General features: G+C 42.1%; 1 protein-coding gene across 2 annotated transcripts in view; it reads right to left on the bottom strand.

Annotated features, from left to right (window-relative positions):
• Nucleotides 1–7,069: 7,069 nt before the first annotated feature.
• The window catches only part of PDS5A (PDS5 cohesin associated factor A), a 143,731-nt gene continuing 129,288 nt past the window's right edge, over nucleotides 7,070–21,512 (bottom strand). For both annotated transcript variants that reach the window (XM_059163195.1, XM_059163187.1), the window contains exons 32-33: nucleotides 19,414–19,766; nucleotides 7,070–10,157 (exon numbers count right to left, since the gene is read on the bottom strand). In XM_059163195.1, the coding sequence (XP_059019178.1) occupies nucleotides 10,154–10,157; nucleotides 19,414–19,766 (357 nt within the window). In that variant the 3' untranslated portion in view covers nucleotides 7,070–10,153. The remainder of the gene's footprint in view (nucleotides 10,158–19,413; nucleotides 19,767–21,512) is intronic.

Below are 21,512 nucleotides of genomic sequence, written 5' to 3'. Positions count from 1 at the left end.
CAGGTTTATTCTTTTGGCACCTCGAATATATCATGCCACTACTCTCTGGCCTGAAAAGTTTTTTTTTTTGTTTTGTTTTGTTTTGTTTTGTTTTGTTTAAAGATTTTATTTATTTATTTGACAGAGAGAAATCACAAGTAGATGGAGAGGCAGGCAGAGAGAGAGAGAGGGAAGCAGGCTCCCTGCTGAGCAGAGAGCCCGATGCGGGACTCGATCCCAGGACCCTGAGATCATGACCTGAGCCGAAGGCAGCGGCTTAACCCACTGAGCCACCCAGGCGCCCTGGCCTGAAAAGTTTATGCTGAAAAATCAGCTGATAGCCTTATACAAGGGAAGTTTTCCCTTGTATGTATCTGTTTTGTTTTCTTGCTGCTTTTAAAATTCTCTATCACTGCTTTTTGTCATTTTGGTTTCTATGTATCTTGGTGTGGACCTCCTTGGGTTGATTTTGTTGGGGGCTTTCTGTGCCTTCTGGATCCATATTTCTGTTTCCTTCATTTGGGAAGTTTTCAGCTATTGGTTATTTCTTCAAGTAAATTTTCTGCACACCTTTTCTTTCCCTCCTTCTGGGATCCCTATAATTTGCATGTTATATGCTTGATGGTGTTGCTGAGTTTCTTTAGTACATTTTCATTTTTTAGTATTATTTTCTCTCTCCTGTTTAACTCAATTATTTTATTCTATCCTCCTGGTTGCTGATCTGTTCTTCTTCTTCCTGTAGTCTATTTATCCTCTCTGGTGTATTTTTGATGATTTTTTTTTTTTTAAATTTCAGAAAGAGAGAAAGCATGCTCACAAGCATGAGTGGTGGGGAGTGGGAGAGGGAGAAGCAGACTCCCTATTGAGCAGAGAGCCCCATGTTGGACTCGAACCTAGGACCCTGGGATCATGACCTGAGCCGAAGGCAGATGCTTAACCAACTGAGCCACCCAGGGAACCCCTCCTCCTTTTTTCCCCACATTTTTCTTATCTTTCTTTCTTTTTTTTTAAAGTAATTTCTGCACCCAAGGTGAGCCTCAAACTCACGACCCTGAGATCAAGAGTCATATGCTCTACCAACTGAGCCAGACTGGTGCCCTCTAGTGTATTTTAAATTTTAGTTATTGAGTTCTTCATATCTGATTTTTAAAAAATGTTTTCTCTTTGTTGATGATGTCATTGAGGCCTTCCACTTTTTTTTTCCCCCCTAGTACAGTGAGTATCTTTATGAGCATTTCTTTAAATTACCTGCTAGGCATATTACTTATCTCCATTTCTTTTAGCTCTCATGGTGATTTTGCCTGTTCTTTCATTTGGAACATAATCCTCTCTTTCCTCATTTTGTCTAGCTCTTTGTTTCTCTGTGTTAGGAAAGTCAGATAGATCTCCTGCTCTTGAAAGTAGTGGCCTTATGAAGAGAGAGAGATCCTCTCATGCCCTATAGTGCATTATCTCTGCTGCTTCAAGGGTTTCTCCTGCGTGTGTCAGATGTATACCGCTAGTGTGGCTGCACTGCATTTGCCTCAGTCAGATTGTCTGCAATGGCTGTCTTTGCTTATTGTGAGCAGGGTTTGGTCCCTCTGTTGTTAGTAACTTGAGTTGAATGAGATCAGGCAGTTTCCAGAGCTGCAGTAGCACCAAACTGCAGGGCACTCTTCCTGTATTGGTCCTTGAAAAGCTTTTGTTGGTGGGTGGGGTTTGCAGTCAGAACAGGTGTTTGCTCCCAGCCCCCTGCTGTGGCCACAGTCTGACTGGTATGGGTGATTATCTGCCCCTCTCCCTGGGGAGGGAGTCACTTTGGAGTGATCCTGGTCCCTGTTGGGGCTGCTTGCACATTGCCAGGCTTGTGGCACCACTTTGGATGGATAACTGCCAAGAGCATGTTGGGGGGCAGATTGGCAGGAGAATGTGGGGGTGGGGCATATGGTGCCAGCAACGTCCTCATCAGTCTGTTGCTACAGGAAGGGTCTTGCAGCTGCCTGGGAATGCTATATAGGCTGGGATGGAGGGGACACGACCTCAGGAGAGCATGGGGTGGGATGTGCTGTTAACAAGCTAGTTGGAGAGGGTTCATGCTGTGCTGATTCCTATGGTGTCCATGTGTCTAAGCGGGGTGTGTGTGAGAAGGAAATGGTACCTGCCAGCTATGTTGTTCTTGGAGAAATCTCCCAAAGGTCCCTGTTCTCCAGCACTTGCCATGAGACAAGTAAATAAATGTTCCCGTATACCTCAGGCATTTCTCAAACTGCTGCTGCTTTGCTATATCTCAGTGGGGTTGTTTGTTGTGGTGTCTCTTTAAGGGTGAAGACTCAGTTTTCTTTCACTCTCCTGTCTCTCCCAAAGCTGAACCCAGTAATAGAAAGTTCCAGGTGTCAAGCTGCACTGATTGTAATACCTCGAAGTTAGGACCCTCTGGTTTTCAAAGCTAAATGTTATAGGGATTTGTCTTCCAGGTGTGGGTTTCTTGGGTACGGCATGCCTGATGTGGGGGGGTCTGTTTCTCTTCACTCTTCATGTTCGTGGAGTCCCTCCCTCTCACAGACAGACCTGTGGCTCCTGACTCGGTCTTAACTTTCCCTGCTCTCTTTGATGTGGCCTCTTATCTACATTTAGCTGTGTAGATTGTGTTCTGCCAGTCTTCAGGTCATTTTCTGGGTTATTTACACTCATGTGGGTGTTATCTAGGTGTATCTGTGGGATGAGGTGAGCTTAGGATCCTCCTACTTTGCCTTCTTCTCTGAGGTTTTTTGAGCCTTAAGTTCTTCAAATTTATTAATGGTATTGTCAGAATCTTTATATAACATTCAAAAAAGACTCTACCCAGATTTGTCATCTGTCCTCACTCATAGTTAAGCAAAGAACTCTATTTTAACTTTGAAAAGTATTGCATGAATCAAGAGATCAAGAAATTATAGGAAAAGTCGTAAGCTTAAGTTTATGTATGTCAGAATTTCATATAAGTCCCGTGTCACGGTATAGTCCAGATATTGCAATATTGTTAGTATTCTTACTTTTCAGGATTGTTTCTAGCAATTCCAACAGAGAACAATTCAAACACAGAACTCCCAAGTTGTCATAAAGAATGACGAAACTGATATAACTAAGGTAGTTTCTTTATCTAATTATTTTGGATCCAGGAATTCTGCCTAGAAAGTGAAGAAAGCTGTGAAGAGGGTGCTTACTACTAATCCACAGGTCATTTTCTTGAACCTGTCAGAGAATTGAAGTTACCAGATGACCTGAAATCTACGCAAAGGTGCCTCAGACACAAGGGGAGTTTTCATCTATTCACAGGTGCTTTCATGTGGTTATTCGTCCACACTCACGGGGACTGCTGGGCACAGGTGGAGACCGGAGACAGCCTCTCTTGGTAGAGCAGGCCTGGGGAGGTGCGCACCTGCTGCTCTGTCAGAGACTCTTCTTCTCCATGTAACAAAGCTCATAGCTGCTGGGAAAGGAAAGCAGCTTTTTACCCCAGAGTATAGGTGAAGATCCGATAAGGTTGGGGAAAGAAAAAGATCCCTGTCCCACGGGAGAGGAGGAGAAACTACTCTGGAACCAGATCATTAGAGGCTCCTACTGCTGGGAGAGGTCAGGATCACCAAGGAAGCCCCATCCCTCAGCTTGTTTTCTACCAGGGGATCCATTTTCTGGCGGGGCTTCTCTTCCCGGATTGCAACTGGCCATCTCACTCTGTCCTTACATGGCCGTTCCTCCATGTGTATAGCTGGAGAGAGAGAGTGCACAAGTGAGTTCTCTGATATCTTGTAAGGACAGGAACTCCTAAGAGAAGGAACTAATCAGTCATTGTGAATATGTTGGCCTTTTGTTTATACATGCTTTTTTGTATCTTTGGTTAGTAAAATCAATTGTGGCCATGACCATGGTGGAGAAAATGGTTTCCAGACCTGCCTAGCTGAGAATCAGATTGACTCCAGCAACTAACCCTGTGAGGAGTGGAACTCACTGATGAGAAGGGTGCTTTGCCTGCAAATTCAGCTATTGTTAATAATGGTGTTTTTGACATGATGTGGGTTTTGACAGTCTGGTGCTTAACTGGATGCTGCATTGTTTTGTGTAAAGATTTTTCAAGATATCTCATTTGTCTATTTTTTTCTTTTTTTAAAAAAAATATTTATTTTACAGAGATCACAAGTAGGCAGAGAGGCAGGCAGAGAGAGAGAGGAAGAAGCAGGCTCCCTGCGGAGCAGAGAGCCCTACACGGAACTCAATCCCAAGATCCTGAGATCATGATCCAAGCCGAAGGCAGAGGCTCAACCTCCTGAGCCACCCAGGCGCCCTATTTTTTTTTTTTTTTTTTTTCTTTTAAGTAATGTCTACTCCCAACGTGGGGCTTGGACTTAAGACCCGGAGATCAAGAGTTACAGGCTGTACTGACTGAGCCAGCCAGGTGCCCCATGTCTCATTTATCTTAAACTTTATTGAGGTATAACTTAACATAAAATATAATTCTGTATTTTTTTAAAAAGATTTTTACTTAGTTATTTGACAGACAGAGATCACAAGTAGGCAGAGAGGCAGGCAGAGATAGAGGGGGAAGCAGGTTCCCTGCCTGAGCAGGGAGCCTGAGGCGGGGCTCAATCTCATGACCCTGGGATCATGACCTGAACTGAAGGCAGAGGCCTTAACCTACTGAGCCACCCAGGTGCCTCCTAATTTGGTATTTTTTAGTAAATTTATTGAGTTGTGTGACAATCACTACAATCCAGTTTTAGAACATTTCCATCACTCTAGTAAGATCCCTTGAGCCCATTTACAGTTCATCCCTGCTCTTAGCCCTAGCCAACCACTAGTCTATATCTCTATAGATTTGGCTTCTCTGGATATTTCATATACACGGAAGCATATGATATGTAGTTTTTTGTGTCTGGCATTTTTTTCTTTCTTTCTTTCTTTCTTTTTTTTTTTTTCTTTTTTTTTTTAAGATTTTATTTATTTGACAGAGAGAGACACAGCGAGAGAGGGAACATGAGCAGTGGGAGAGGGAGAAGCAGACTTCCCGCTGAGCAGGGAGACCAATCCCGGGCTCAATCCCAGGACTGTGAGATCATGACCTGAGCTGAAGGCAGATGCTTAGTGACTGAGCCACTCAGGTGCCCTGGCTTTTTTCACTTAGCATAATGTTTCTGGGATTTATCTATGTTGTAGCATGACTGGTATTTCCTTCCTTTTTATTGCTTAGTATTCCACTGTATATACACACCACCACCTTGTTGTCATCTCATTGCTGCTGTGAGGTACTCACCATGCCTTCCAGAGTTCCTGCCTGAATTCACAGAGCAAACGTCTTTGCATTTCACCAGTCTGTACTCTCAATGATTCAGCTTTCTTAGGGGCAGAGATTCCAATTGCAATGCAGCCCTTTCTGAGCTGCTTTGCTCAACTTTTTTTTTTTTTTTTTAATTTTAAGGGCAAGACTATCCAATAACATTTTAAAGAGTTTATTATTATTTGACAGAGATCACAAGTAGGCAGAGAGGTTGGCAGAGAGAGAGGGGAAAGAGGCTCCCTGCTGGGAAGAGGCTCCCTGCTCAGGCTCCCTGCTCCCAAGGCGGGGCTTGATCTCATGACCCTGGGATAATGGCCTGAGCCGAAGGCAGAGGCCCCAACCCACTGAGCCACCCAGGCGCCCTCTTTGCTCAACTATTATTGTTGAAAAATATTGATCACAAGCAGGGATATTAAAATGGACATGAACTCAGGCAGAAATCTTTCTAATCTTTTCCTTCCCACATTCAGAACCTTATTCTCCCCAAAGCCAAATGGCAACAAAGCCCATGTTTGTACAATGGCTTTCTTCTTGTCTCTAATTATTATAGAAAATTCATAATTCCTTCATCCTTTCATAGGAATTGTAATATTTAGGTAGTTCTCACCCTCAAAACACAATGCCAGAATTATCAGTCAGATAGAAATTCCTCAGGGGAGATCAGGTGTTTGGACAGCAAACACTTTGCTGCTATTTATGTTGCTGTTGTCACAAAAAGGTGGAATCAGTAGGAGACTGGAGATGATGTAATATTTGGTTTATAAATATTTGTGAAAGCTTTCCTCTGAATCAGCTTTGGAGGCTAGGACCTGATTGACTCTCATGGCATGGTGGGTGGCTTGTGATCAGTAGAAGATTCTGGTTGTGTGTGTGTGTGCATGGAGAGAGAGAAGAGTACCAGGGGCTGTCTAGGTTTGATCCCAGTGAGCTCTGGCTTCTAAAAGAGTCAGGCCCTTTTGTTCATAACTCTTGAGATTCCACGGGCAGACCAAGCTGGGCCTGTTCCACACAGGACATTTAAAAGAACCTCCGTAAAAATGGTTACAGGTCGGGTGGCTTTAAGGGCACCAGCCTTCTGCCTGGTTACAAAGGGGCAGTTCCTCTCGTGTTCTAAAGCTGGCCCGTTTCTTGATGGGTAGACTCCATTGTAAGCCAGGTGAAACCAGACGGCTAAACTGCCAAACCTTTTAGAGGAAAATGGTCTCAGGCACTTTTTTTGGGCTGCGTGTGTATGGCCAACAGGGTGAGTCTCTTAAAAACGCTGAGAACAAAACCAAGAGAGGTGCTTCAAGGGGACACTGCCTGCATCCCCACCAGAACGAGTGAGCACAAGCAGGGCAGCGGGAGAGGGAGAAGCAGGGCCCCGCTGAGCAGGGAACCCGATGTGGGGCTCAATCCCAGGACCTCAAAATAATGACCTGAGCTGAAGTCAGATGTTTGCCTGAGCCACCCAGGCGTCCCACTTGGCCTTTCAACGAAGACACAAGATGCAGTTAAGAAGGTTTATTACTCTTACGCAAGTGAAAACTTGGAGCTCTGATTTACAGGCTGAGGAGGTGTGCGGTTACGCACATTCGTTTCCATCGTTCTACACTGTTACTGGCTAATGGCCAACACCGACTTTTTGTGAGCAGCGCCATCACTACTACTGAGTCAGGCTGCAAAGCTTGTTGTCAGACTGAAACTTGGCTGTTCTCCAGTGGTTTGTATGAACAGTTTATCCATGTGAATAGTGGAGGCCGTAAAGTCTTGACAATACAAATACCAAGGTGCAGAATGATAATCCCATTGAGGGTAAAATACAGAACCAGGCAGGATAGCTAGCTTTATTTCTCATTCTGTGCATTTCTTATTCCAGATACATGCAATTTGCTTGCTCTCCATCAGTTTTTAAACTTAATGTGCATGTCCAAAATTTGCAATAAATAGATGCATCGGTATAAATGAAAGGCCACTTTTAAATTCTTGGGTAAAAAAACAACTTCTAAAGTTTTGCAAAGGTCTATCAGAATTTATCATCTATTATGTTCTCCCTGTCACTGTAGGTCAGATCATAGTACGTAACCAGTAAGTCTGAAGGCTTGACTTTTTTCAATTTATGATTACATTGGATTTCTTGTAAGGATAAGCAGATATTTTATCAGCTTGTGACATACCAGGGGATACATGAATATTCAGGGTTCCACACTACTATATAATGCTGCATTTCTTGGTTTTATTTGAAACAATGCATATTTTTAGCATTTTATGGTAGGATTTTACACTCATCATTTACACAAATTACAAGGTTCTGCTTCAAGTCTTTAAAAAAATTTTTAAAAATTCAGCCCATGTGCAGCACAAGAATATGCAAAACTACTTTACATTATACACACTTTTTATCAAAGGAGATACAAAATTCTGGCTTGTAGTTTTAGACAAATACAAGAAGCTTCAAACTAGACACAAAGGGTTAACATTAATTCTCAAATATAAGTCTGCACTTTGTGTTGTATTTCTCTGAGATGTGAATATCAAATTCCTAAGGGATTTAACTTTTTCCTTTTTTCAAAGGAAAACTGACAAATGTCCCTTAAGTCCCGCCCCATCATCTCAATCTTTTCATCTTCCTACTCTCCCTTCCCTTAGTGCCAGACGCTTGCCTCGGATTAATGAACCAGGGGGGCCATTTACATATACCTGTGGACCAAATCCTTTTAGCTAAACTCCTCTCCTGCAAAAAAAATCGAAGCAGCCGCAAACAGATGCAAATGGTTCTGCTACATTATGTTATAAATATGACTTAACACTAGGTAATCTAGTCAGCTGTGACTCTTTGAGTAATCAAAAGGAGTTGAAAAGGTCCCTACCAGTGTGCTTATTGGTGACAGATGAGTGGCCTTAAGAATCAAGATGTCTGATGCTAAGAGCACTTTAAAATCTTTCTAAATATACATGTCCACTGTTTGCTTGAGGGACTTTTCTGATGCTTATGCATAGATATTCTTTTTCAGCATGTTGGAGGCAATATTTTATACTTTCCTTCTAAAGGGTTATGAAGAGGCAACAAGAAGAGTGAGGGCTTTTCTTGCCCTTTTCAAAGGTATTTGTCACTTGTATCCACTGTTCCCTAACTGTCATCTGATACCTCAATGTGTGTACATGCATATTTGAAAGAATTACCCATCTTTCACTGAGTCAATATACAGCCAACTCTTGATTATCTATGAGATAAGTGACATTTCCTGCTAGCAAATTTCACATTTAACATAGTAATTATTTTCTGACATAGCTCACGTTTGCTGTTTTACATCCCTTGTAGACTACAGCCTCCTAAGACCAAGTTCTAATGCAAGTGTCATTTAGGTCTTCTGACCCTCACTAGGAATGTGCAAGGAACCGAGTGAGCACATTCAGTGAGGGCTTGGGAAAGAGCCTCAAGTACAGAATGGGGGGCAGCTCCAACTCTGAGCATGAAAAAGGACAAAGTTCAAGTTCCTCCTGATTAGCTCTTGCAATATACTTGGTTTCATTAAGTTTGTGATTTAAATTATGACTGCAAAACCTGAAACCCGAGGCATAGTCACTATTTTATATAGATAATGGAGAGTTGACTGTAATCATGTTATTCATGACTTTAGCCCTTTACATAAAAAGAAACTCACAAGAAAACATAATATGGTAAAGAGATTAAAAAAGACTACCATATGACATCTAGAAGCATTTATTTTATGCAAAAAACTTAAATATGAGTATGTGTACACAAAAAGTGCACACATTACCTATGCTGAACAATGCCAAGAAACAATATATTGATGCAACAGTTGTCTTCTAAAATAAACATAAAAACTGAGCCCAGACCGGCAGACAAAAGCAAAATACTTATTTCCCATCAGCACAATGCTGAAGCTTGATAGCCACCCTAAACACCTCCAACTTTCCTTACAAAGCTGCCAAAGTCCAACTATTTAAAAAAATTGACTTTTTCTTTACATCAATAATAAAAATCTGGTGACAAACATTATAAAACCAAATGCTGGGCAGTCTTTACTCCTTTAAAATTCCAAATATTCCAACATAATCACAGGAGTAAAAACCATTTTAAAGTGATATGCTTTATGAAACAAACAACAATATGTACATTTATTGCAAATTATATTAAACTAAAATGGAGGGGAAATCAAAATATGAAGTGATATGAAATCAATAATAATTTTAATTATTTTCTCACTCTGATAAAAATCAGAAAGCAACATTTATAAAATTGCCACCACATCACTTTTCATAGCAGGGAACTGAAATCTGTACATCTCATTTTTGCAGAAAAGTAGGCAGGCAGAAAGAATTATACATAAAAGTTTCCAAAAGGAAAAACAAAGAAATATTTAATCTGATCTCTTTTCTTCTAAAAAATTAATTCAGTAGACTTTTTTTTTTTTTGTTTGTTTGTTTGTTTGTTTTCTGTGTAACATGGGAATTCCTGGCTCTAAAATTGATGACTTTTCAGTGTCAGTGTAAGGACATCCTGTTACTTTCTTTAAAATAAAAACTGCAGCATGGAAATCAATGGTGGATTATGCCTTTAAACTCCAGATATGCAGGAACTGGAACCAAGTGTTAAGCAATTTGCTTAATTATTGACTTTTCCTAAGAAAAGTCTAGGGGAAGGGAAGAATAGAGTTGCTTTAGCCTCTCTCTCAAGAGTTTCTGCTGTACATTTCCATCAAAGGACTTGTGGTCAATTGAAAAGGAAGTAATAGCTTCTTTCAGTTTTCAAGGCAGAAAGTGTGTTCTGAAGTTAACTTCATCTTCTGTTTAGGGACATTTTGAATCCAAGTTTTTGCAGAAGCTGGAGCCTGCTTCTGTTTGGCTTTCATTTTCTCCCTTTGCAAATGAGTTTTCTTTTTACCTTGGGGAGGGGAGTAGAAGAAAGCAAAGTTAGAAAAGACATAAACAGGAAAACACACCAAACCAGAATTACTTCATTTCTATAGTTATTATCTAAAAATCTCAAAATTATTTTCCCATTTTTCATCTGAGACCTTGTTTTAAGGAATCCTTCTCTAAACTATATAAACACAAAATCCCAATGAAGAGAGAAGTTTTTATTTTCAGCCATTAGGTGCTGCTACCCAATGGCAGATTTGCTTACAAAAAAAAACAACAATAAAAGCTATTTATTTGAAATAACTGTAATTTGTCATTAGTATTATTTCAAAATTGTATTACAGAAAAAAAGTTACCGGGCACCTTTTTTAAACATTTTTTTTTTTTTTAATTTTTAGATTTTATTTATTTATTTGAGAGTGAGACAATGAGAGAGAGCATGAGAGGGCAGAAGGTCAAAGGGAGAAGCAGACTCCCTGTGGAACTGGGAGCCTGATTCAGGACTCGAACCTGGGACTCCAGGATCATGATGTGACCGAAGGCAATTGCCTAACCAACTGAGCCACCCAAGCGCCCTAGTGGGCACTATTTATAAGCAGCAAAAGAAGTTCTGATTTCCGAACTGGGTAAACACATCCATCTTATTTATTTCTTAAAAAGATTTTATGTATTTGAGAGAGCGCCTGAGCAGAGGGAGGAGCAGGTGCAGAGGGAGAAGCAGACTCCCCACGGAGCACGGAGCCTGATGTGGGGCTGGATTCCAGAGCCATGAGATCATGACCTGAGCCGAAGTCAGACACTCAACCAACCAAGCCACCCAGGGGCTCCCCAAACACATGCATTTCAGTATACCAAGAACAAAACCAACCAACCAACCAAATAAAAAAACAAGGAGGAAAATTTAGAGGCATCAAACCCCCACTGGTCCCATTTCCCCAGTAAGGAGAGAGAGTCTAATTTCTCGAAGTATGAGCATGGGGGGATATGGTCTCTCTTCTCTCACCTAACTCCTCTTTGGGAGGAGAAAGAACCCATCTAATAGTTGAGAGGTGAGGGGTGGGAGAAACTAAGCGTGCTGGGCTTGTCCTCTCCTAGATTTGGTTTCTTTTGCCTCCAAAAGGGGCATTCAGGTCTGCCTGTGGTGGTTCAATGTAGAGGCAAGCCATTGTTAGCTACCTGGCCTGTCCTTTCTCCATCTTTCCTCAGCCATATCAGTATTAAAACTGGGTCTCCTTTGCAACAATTCCAAACTTGGCAGAAAGGTAAGGAAGTTGTTTACTTGTATTCCACTACATATGGAATCTTATGGAATCATATTACTAAGATGTCAGTGCTTAAAAAACAACCTAAGTGATTAAGATTCTTAAGAAGACTTAATTTGGGGTGCCTGGGTGGCTCAGTGGGTTAAGCTGCTGCCTTCAGCTCAGGTCATGATCTCAGGGTGCTGGGATCGAGTCCCGCATCGGGCTCTCTGCTCAGCAGGGAGCCTGCTTCCCTCTCTCTCTCTCTGCCTGCCTCTCCATCTACTTGTGATTTCTCTCTGTCAAATAAATAAATAAAATCTAAAAAAAAAAAAAAAAAAAAGTTAATTTGTTATAATATATAAAACAGATTTAATGTTCTATCAAAAAATCTTCCAGAAGCTGCCCGCTGCACCTTCAGGAAGCTTCCCTTTACCAGCTCTGAGTTCTCAGTATCTTCCTGGGTGCTCTCACAGACTTACATGATCCAGATCACTGGAAGAATTCCATGCACTTGATACTATGTCCCAAAGTGAACTGTCATCATATCCAAGCACCTGGCTTCTAAGAAATGTCTTATTATTTTGATAAAAATTCACCTATTACTGCAAAAGTATTCATATCTAAGTGGTTGTGTAACTCATGAGTATATATACTTAGGGGTTACTATGATTTTAAGATACGAACCCAGGTAATGACAGGAAACTTTCTTAATACCCAAATGAGCAGAGGAAGTAGGAAATTCTTTGCTTTAAAAAAAAAAAAAATCCAAGATTCTTGAACACTTCTCCACTAAGCATGCTAAGCAAAACATACTCATCCCAAAGCAGGGAAAACTACAGTCTATTTTCCTATAGATAATTTCTTTATATTTAGTTTCTTCGGAAGTCCCAAATTTAAGGACTGTTTCTCCACTAGTATCTCCTGATAGTCTCTTCCTTGTGGAAGAATTTAGCCCTGGGGTGCCTGGGTGGCTCAGCCACTAGGCATCTGCGTTTGGCTCTGGTCATGGCCCCAGGGTTCTGGGATCCAGCCCCGAGTCAGGCTCCCTGCTCAAGGGGAAGCCTCCTTCTCCCTCTCCCCTCACCCCCCCACCCCCGCCGCTTGTGTTCCCTCTCTCCCTGTCAAACAAATAAATAAAATCTTTAAAAAAAATAATTTAGCCTTAAGTGTAAGCAAAGCATACTGAAGAATCAACAGACCTATAAAAATACATTTTCAGCGCAAAATATTTGGACTGTTTGCTGTCTGGATAACAGCTCAAAAACAAAGAAAAAACAAGTAAACTTAGTAACTGAAACGCTGATCTACCCTTCACCCAAAACTCAGAAAAACAACATTAATTGTCCAGTTGTCAGATACTGTTTCCTGACCACAATTAAACAAATGGCTAATTATTATGAATGTACAGGATAAATTCCAGGGATTTTCTCAAGGAACAATTCCAAATATAGCCCCAAATACAGACAGGCACATTTACCAGAACGTGCACATGTATACGCAAGCACACACATGCAACAGCTGAGGGAATAATATATTTGCTGCAAAATTCCAAGGGTATCTAAAAATTCTATAGTTAAGTTTACAAGTAAAATGCTCAGCATCAACTCCCAGATTAAAGAAGCAAAATCTAGGGGCGCCTGGGTGGCTCAGTGGTTAAGCCGCTGCCTTCGGCTCAGGTCATGATCTCAGGGTCCTGGGATCGAGTCCCGCATCGGGCTCTCTGCTCGGCAGGGAGCCTGCTTCCTCCTCTCTCTCTCTGCCTGCCTCTCTACCTACTTGTGATTTCTCTCTGTCAAATAAATAAATAAAATCTTTAAAAAAAAAAAAAAAAAAAAAAAAAAAGAAGCAAAATCTAGGCCAGTAAATTTCTGTATATACTATCCATGTTTTGGATAAAGTATCCACCCCTGAATTAATAAATAAATTATACAAGTAGGAATCATACTATAAGTAATTATTATTGACCTAATATTCTCAGGAAGAGGACTGAGTAAGAGGAATTCTAGAGGGTCAGCGCGTGCTACACATTACAAGTGCTGGCGTGGTATTAGAACAGCTCTAGAGGCTACCATTTATCAAGAGTCCTACCGAAGAGTGCTGCAGGATTGAACAGGGTGGCGTACAGAAGTACCTAGACTGTGGCTGGCACATGTTTACTTTTATTTATTAATTTTTAAATAAAGTCTATGCCCAACATGGGGCTTGAACTCATGACCCCGAGATCAAGAGTGGCACGCCCTACTGAGCCAGCCAGATGCCCCAGTGAGAAGTAGGTTTAATCTTGTAGGAAGGTGGAAGCTACAGTCCCACCATGAAATAAAAATGAAGCCAGTATCTTCAGGATTTTGACCATTTAACATTTCTCCTTAAGCTGAGATGGTTAAAATACCAGCTGAATCACAAATAAGGAACTTTTGACTTGGTGTGCCTACTCTGTCTTTTGGTGGTAACTATACGTTATCTTTTACATCATTACACAGTATCTTAAGAGGAAAAACAGAGTTAGGAATGTTCAGTTATTTCAAAAACGTTTCAAAATACGACAAACTATGAGCGGGGACCAGCACACTGGGGTGCTTACTAAGGGATGCTCCTGGGTCCCAAGTCATGCTCTGTGTGGCACCGGCCAGGTGCCCACAGATAGTCTGTTCAGGTCTCCTTACCTTTAACCTAGGCTTGTACCTGCTTCATACTGACTGTTGGCAAGGCAAGCAGATGTTTAACAATCTTTCCCTATTATTACTATTATTTTATTAATAAATATGCCAAGCCCCACCCCAAATATATTCTGCACATTATTCTACCCATAATGTTCTTAGCGTGGGGTGCTTCCTTTTCTTTAAGTGTGCCGCTTCCAAGAAGCTCTGATCTACTGCTTGGTTTATTCCTCCCTGATGCTAACAAGCAGGGGCTTTTGTTTGCATGAACTCCGAAAGAGGTTAAAAAGATGACGATAGTTGGTCTGTTTGGTTTAACCTGTGGTTATTTTAAATAAAATAGCTTTAGGGGCTCCTGGTTGGCTCAGCTGGAAGAGCATGCGACTGTTGATCGCAAGGTCTTAAGTTTGAGCCCCACAATGGGTACAGACATTACTTAAATAAACTTAAAAATAACTAACTAAACTAGCTTTTTTCATAAGAGTTATAAAAATTAACAATGCAAATGGACTCCATTATGGAAACTATTACACTTATGAACTACATTAGCTATTTAAGGTACACAAGAAAATAAAGTGTAGAAGTATTTTCCTTTCTTTTTTCCCCCCCATATTTTATTTATTTGACAGAGAGACAGCGAGAGAGAGGGAACACAAGCCTGGGAAGAGGGAGAGGGAGAAGCAGGCTTCCCGACGAGCAGGGAGCCCCATGCAGGTCTTGATCCCAGGACCCTGGGATCATGTCCTGAGCTGAAGGCAGATACTTAACAGACTGAGCCACCCAGGTGCCGCTAGAAGTATTTTCAAAGCATTCTGTTACACCAGTTTTGTTTGCATGTATAGTGCCTTAAAAATCAAGACTTAATTTTATTTAAAATACAATTTAGCATGGCAGTTACAAACTCTGGAGGGTTTAATCCTGGTTCCAGTATTTATATAAGCAGAGACCAAAAGCTATGTGGGGTCCCTATACCTGGGTTTCCTGTTCTTTGTGACCTGGGAATAATGGTAGAACTTACCACAAAGAGGTGTTTTAAGGATTTAATAGATTAACAAAGACCTCAGAATTGAGCTTGGCTCATAATCAGTACTATATAAGTGTTGGAGATCATTTTTCTTATGTAGCAATTTTTTTGTTGTAGTAAAATTTATGACTTAAACATTTACCACTTTAACCATTTTTAAGTACAAAGTTCAGTGGCATTAAGTACATTCACAATGTTGTACAATCAAGGCTATTCATTTCTAGAATGTTTTCCTCTTTCCCAAATGAAACTCTGTGTACCCACTGAACACTAGAGCTTACTACTCTCTCATCACCCTGGCGGCCACCTTTCCACTTTATGTGTATACGAATGTGATGGCTTGAGGTAGCTCAGACAAAGTGAATCCAACGACATCTGTCTTTTGGGGTATAGCTTATTTCACTTAGCACAATTTCCTTAGGGTTCATCCATGTTATAGGATGTGTTGGAATTTCATTGTTTTATGTAGTAATTAAGAAAATCCTAGGAGTGCCTGGGTGGCTCCGTTGGTTGAGCTCGGGTCATGATCCCAGGGTCCTGGGATCAAACCCCACATCAGGTTCCCTGCTCAGCGGGAAGCCCGCTCTTCCCTCTCCCTCTGCTGCTTCCCCTGCCTGTGCTCTCTGTCAAGTAAATGTATCTTAAAAAAAAAAAATCCTATACTTTTACTGTAATATTCAGCAGACCAAATGCAAACGTTTTCTGGTCTCTTCTGGAGCTGACATGCTAGGGAAATAAGGGCAAGAACCTTTCCACTTCCAATACACTTGTATCGCTGACACCCACACGATGCCCAGCACTCTTGTCAGTTGAGTATCTGTTAAAAGAACGGATGACGAGTACCAGGAGCAATACGGATGTGCCCACAAGGCATTCAGCTCTACACGAGAGGGGATCATGTGCGGTAGTTTGTGGAGTACGTGAACTTGCACTCAGCAGTTCACCAGGATTCCAGGCTTAAGTGATAAACCTAGAATGGAAGGGCAGACGTGTGTATCAGGTTTAGGAAAAGATAAAAGGAAGCCTGGGAGAAAGTTTCAGAATGTACTTCTATGTTTTGTTAAATCAGTAGCGGACAGTTCGATCACAAGTTTCTGAAATATGTGTGCAAAATATCTGATCTATTCTACCGAGTTAAGCTAGTACAGCGCTGTCAAGTACATTTAATTTAACCACCTAGCTTCACTGAGAATATGAAACAATCACAGAACTCCTGTTTTGGCTAACACACTGCCCCCTGTGACTTACTAGCCAGCATACTCGAGAACTCTAAGGTGTTTTTCCCTCAAGACATTTTTAGATTTTCAAGAAGGCTCAGTGCTATTTTTAAGCAGTCTCTGGCATGGAAGCTGTTTTGTTGGTTTGGTGATGTTGGGGCACATCGTGCAGCAGAAGTAGAGCAGGGGGCTTTACCAGGCGCTAATCAGAGACAAGGTCTGGTGGTTACTGAAAACATTTTCAGGGAGCAAGTAAGTACCCTGGATATTTAGGTTAGAAGGCAAAAAAAGCACAGTGAATGAGAGGTCAGGTCAGGTGGCCCAAGTGGCCTGTGTGTGGTGATCAGTACTAATGGAACGACTAGAAGAGAATTTTAGAAACCCTTCAGAAAATTCTGGCCATCTTGAAGAAACTATTCAACTTCTGTGTAACTGGAAAGTGTATTAAGGGGTAGAGAAACTAGAATTCCAAACCATGTTTACAAAAATGACTGAGCCCTTATTCTGTGAAGGGCACTTGGTTAAGTGCTTTATATTTATTGATCCACTTAATTCCTAAGACAGTCCTTTGAAGAAGGTATTATTTATTATACTTCTTTTTTTAAGATTTTATTTATTTATTTGACAAAGAGAGATCACAAGTAGGCAGAGAGGCAGGCAGAGAGAGAGGAGGAAGCAGGCTCCCCGCTGAGCAGAGCCCAACGTGGGGCTCAATCCCAGGACCCTGGGATTATGACCTGAGCCAAAGGCAGAGGCTTTAACCCACTGAGCCACCCAGGTGCCCCTATACTTTCTTAAGATTTAAAAATTTTTTATTTATCTAACAGAGAGAAACAAGGGAGGCAACACAAGCGGGAGGAGTGGGAGAGAGAGAACAGGCTTTCCGGTGAGCCAGGAGCTTGATGTAGGGCTCGATCCCAGGACCCTGGGATCATGACCTGAGCCAAAGGCAGATGCTTACTCGACTGAGCCACCCAGGTGCCCCTATTTATTATACTGTCTTACTGATGACAAAGAGGAGGCTGAGGTCAAATATGATGTTCTAGGTCGAAGATTTAGATCTTTAGTCCATAACACTAGAAGTGAGTAGGAGAAACATGCATTACTTAGATCAGGTTTGGGCCTGGGTCTGCTCCCATGGGATATTGTAAAAGGTAGCTTGAGACACTTAAAATGTAAGAAAATTTAACATGAATAGTAATTTAAAAAATGTACTTGTTAATACATACGCTTCAGGCAACACTGTGATAGCTGGTAGGATCATCCTAAGATGATCAAGATTGTCTCTTTCCTACAAAGAATTTAGATGCTTTCAATCTCATTCAAGGGGAGATGAACAGTACAGATACACAAAGAAAAAAGAAGGGGATAGGGCTAAGTTCTAACTGTAGGCCAAGTCTGAAAGGAGCCAACTTCTAGATCTGCTGGTGGAACACCACCATTACAGGACGGAGAAACTGAAGATCCAGCCCAAGAAGCCCAAGAATGATCAAAGAGGAGTAGCTGTGAGATGGTTTCACTGGAGAGTGGGGAAAAGAGGTAAACTGCTGACTTGTATTAAAATTAACTCTAACAAGTAGAATTCAAGAGTAGGATATACCTGTATGTGTGCTATGACTTTTGTCTTCTCCATTCTGAGACCCTCCCCCTTTTATTTTTTTTTAAGATTTTTTTTTTCGAGGCCCTGTAATTGAAATGAGTCCACTTTAAATCCTTTAAGGAGGATCCATTGGAGGGCAAGTCTGGTGCCAGCAGCCGCGGTAATTCCAGCTCCAATAGCGTATATTAAAGTTGTTGCAGTTAAAAAGCTCGGAGTTGGGGGCACCTGGGTGGCTCAGTGGGTTAAAGCCTGCGCCTTCGGCTCAGGTCATGATCCTGGGGTCCTGGGATCGAGCCCCACATTGGGCTCTCTGCTCAGCGGGGAGCCTGCTCCCCCGCCCCCTCCTGCCTGCCTCTCTGCCTATTTGTGATCTCTGTCTGTCACATAAATGAATAAAATATAAAAAAAAAAAAAAAAAAAAAAAAAAAAGCTCGTAGTTGATCTTGGGAGCGGGTGGGCGGTCCGCGGCGAGGCGAGCCACCGCCGGTCCCTGCCCCTTGCCTCTCTGTGCCCCCTCGATGCTCTTAGCTGAGTGTCCCGCGGGGCCTGAAGTGTTTACTTTGAAAAAATTAATAGTGTTCAAAGCAGGCCCAAGCCGCCTGGATACCGCAGCTAGGAATAATGGAATAGGAATAACGCCTCTATTTTGTTGGTTTTCGGAACTTTTTAAAAAGATTTTTAAAAATTTATTTACCTGACAGAGATCATAAGTAGGCAGAGGCAGGCAGAGAGAGGGGGAAGCAGATTCCCTGCGGAGCACAGAATCCGATGCAGGGCTTGATCCCAGGACCCCAGGATCATGACCTGAGCTGAAGGCAGAGGCTTTAACCCACTGAGCCATCCAGGCGCCCCAAGACTCGCACTTTTATTTTTAAAGATTTTATTTATTTGACAGAGAGAAATCACAAGTAGACGGAGAGGCAGGCAGAGAGAGAGAGGGAAGCAGCCTCCCCGCTGAGCAGAGAGCCCGATGTGGGACTCGATCCCAGGACCCTGAGATCATGACCTGAGCCAAAGGCAGCGGCTTAACCCACTGAGCCACCCAGGCGCCCCCCAAGACTCGCACTTTTTAAAAAAGAATTTATTTGTTTGACAAAGAGCAAGAGTGCAGAAGCACGAGTCTGACTTGGGACTCGATCCCAAGACCTCAGTATCATGACCTGAGATGAAGGCAGACACATAACTAAGCTACCTAAGTGCCCCATCCTGAGACCTTTTTACCCAAAGGCAGCCCTTTAAATGAAGGAAAGCCCATGTAACTATGTGAAAGATACTGAGCAAAATTTAGTACTGTCCTTGCTAGTAAGCAGAAATGCAAAACATGATATCCTAATTAAAAATTAACCAAAAGAAACAAGATCTCTCTTCAAACTGGCATCCTGGAGGTTATGAGATCGAAACCAACGCCATCATAACCTACTCAGGAAACAAAGGGCAGTTTGCAGACCCAAATGCCTCGGAGTTTGGGGTAACTGGAACATGCTAAAAAGAAAACAAAACGTCTCAATGCGGTCCAGACAGTATGGCCCCCATTACCTTTGTAAGTCAATCTGTCTCTCTGCTGGTACTGCCTTTTTGGCTCCGTCTTGCAGTTTCGGTGCTTTGGCATTGCCGGCTTCCAGACCCCCGGGGCTGTCCTGACTGACCGCCGCTCTCTTTCTTCCTTTGCCCAGAGGTTTGTTTATGTCGTCATTTTTGGTTGCATTGCCCTGAGATTCAGACTTGGGTCGGCGTCCTCTCCTGGGTTTGGAAGGGGCAGGTGGTCCTGATTCATCTACTTTCTCATCTGTTTTTTGCTGGATGTTCTCTGCGCCAGCTGCTGCTACATTTCTTTTCTTTCCTCGGTCACTGCTGATATTGCCCTGGGTGGTCTGATCAGAAATGATCTCCTAAAAGAGCACAAAACAATTCTATAAACATAAATTCCTTAAATATCAAGATCTGTACTGGAATGAATTATTTTGAAAGTATTATCGAGGACCGGGAATTCCAAGGCTTCTAATAAACTCCTTAAGGAAGTTATGTTAAGTTTATGTGTTTACACACGTAAAAATGGTAAGACAAGAAAAAAAGTAATACATTACTTTTTAAAAGGAACAAAGTGCATTTAAAATCATGCACATGACTGTATTTACACATTTATGCATATTATGTACATGTGCATATGTCTGAAGAACTCATTAAAAAGCAAATGAAAGAAGAAACCCATTGGTTAGCCACGGGTATGAGGAAAAAGAAGACTCCTTCCGGACAACACAGGCGGCACCTCTTGCCTGAATCCATGGGCTCGGTCTTGCTTCTTTTAACCACTTCCTTCCCTCATCCTTCATATTACAATCTAATCTCCCTCACACAGTAAATAACAGGAGAGTATGTCCTGATTTTTTTTCCCCTTTAGAGATGGAGCGGGGCAGTAGCAAAGGGAGAGAGAATCTTAAGCAGGTTCCACATCCAGTGCAGAGTCCAGTGTGGGCCTTGACATCCCCTCCGAGATCTTGACCTGAGCCAAAATCAAGAGTTGGATGCTTAACTGACTGAGCTATCCAGGCGCCTCAAGAATGTCCTGATTTGTTTTTTTTGTTTTTTTTTTTTTTTAAAGATTTTATTTATTTATTTGACAGACAGAGATCATAAGCAGGCAGACAGGCAGAGAGAGGGAGAGGAGGAAGCAGGCTCCCTGCAGAGCAGAGAGCTCGATGCGGGACTCGATCCCAGGACCCTGAGATCATGACCTGAGCCGAAGGCAGCGGCTTAACCCACTGAGCCACCCAGGCGCCCCAAGAATGTCCTGATTTGTAAACACCCATATCTAGTTTGCTGGATTATTTTTATACACATAGTAAATTGGTTTATGCATTAATCTCTTTGAAAAATTGGTCAGCAAGAAACTCTCTCTTAGATCTTTCTCTTCCTTTAGTATACCAATGGGACAGTTTTTTGAGCCTAGAAGACTGAGGATTCAGACTTGGGAAAGAAATGACAACATTAACTTATGGGAGACCTGACTGGGAGATAATTAAGTTTTGTCAAAATACAACTTCTGTGTGTTCAGATCTGTATCGAAATTTTTTAAAACTTTCTTTGGGGGGGGCGCCTGGGTGGCTCAGTAGGTTAAAGTCTCTGCCTTCAGCTCGGGTCATGATCCCAGGGTCCTGGGATCCAGTCCCGCACCGGGCTCTCTGCTCAGCGGGGAGCCTGCCCCCCCCTGGCTCTGCTGCCTGCCTCTCTGCCCACTTATGAACTATCTGTCAAATAAATAAATAAAATCTTAAAAAAAAAAACCCTAAACAAAAAACAAAACAAAAAAAAATCAACAACATCAACCGCCCCCCCCCCAAAACAAAAAAAAATAACCAACATTCTTTGGAAGGGTGCCTGGCTGGGTCATTTGTTAAGCCTCTGCCTTTGGCTCAGGTCATGATCCTGGGATTCTGGGGCTGAGCCTGCTTCTCCCTCTCACACTCCTCCTGCTTGTATTCCCCTCTCCCGCTGTGTCTCCCTCTGTCAAATAAATGAATGAAATCTTTAAAAATAAAAACATTCTTTGGAGGGGCGCCTGGGTGGTTCAGTTGTTTAAGTGTCTGCCTTCAGCTCAGGTCATGATCTCAGGGTCCTGGGATCGAGCCCAACATCAG

The sequence above is a fragment of the Mustela lutreola genome, chromosome 1 (assembly GCF_030435805.1).
Source record: "Mustela lutreola isolate mMusLut2 chromosome 1, mMusLut2.pri, whole genome shotgun sequence".
Taxonomy (NCBI): domain Eukaryota; kingdom Metazoa; phylum Chordata; class Mammalia; order Carnivora; family Mustelidae; genus Mustela; species Mustela lutreola.
The sequence above is the reverse complement of the archived record's forward strand: the minus strand, read 5'-3'. Positions and strand labels throughout refer to the sequence as shown.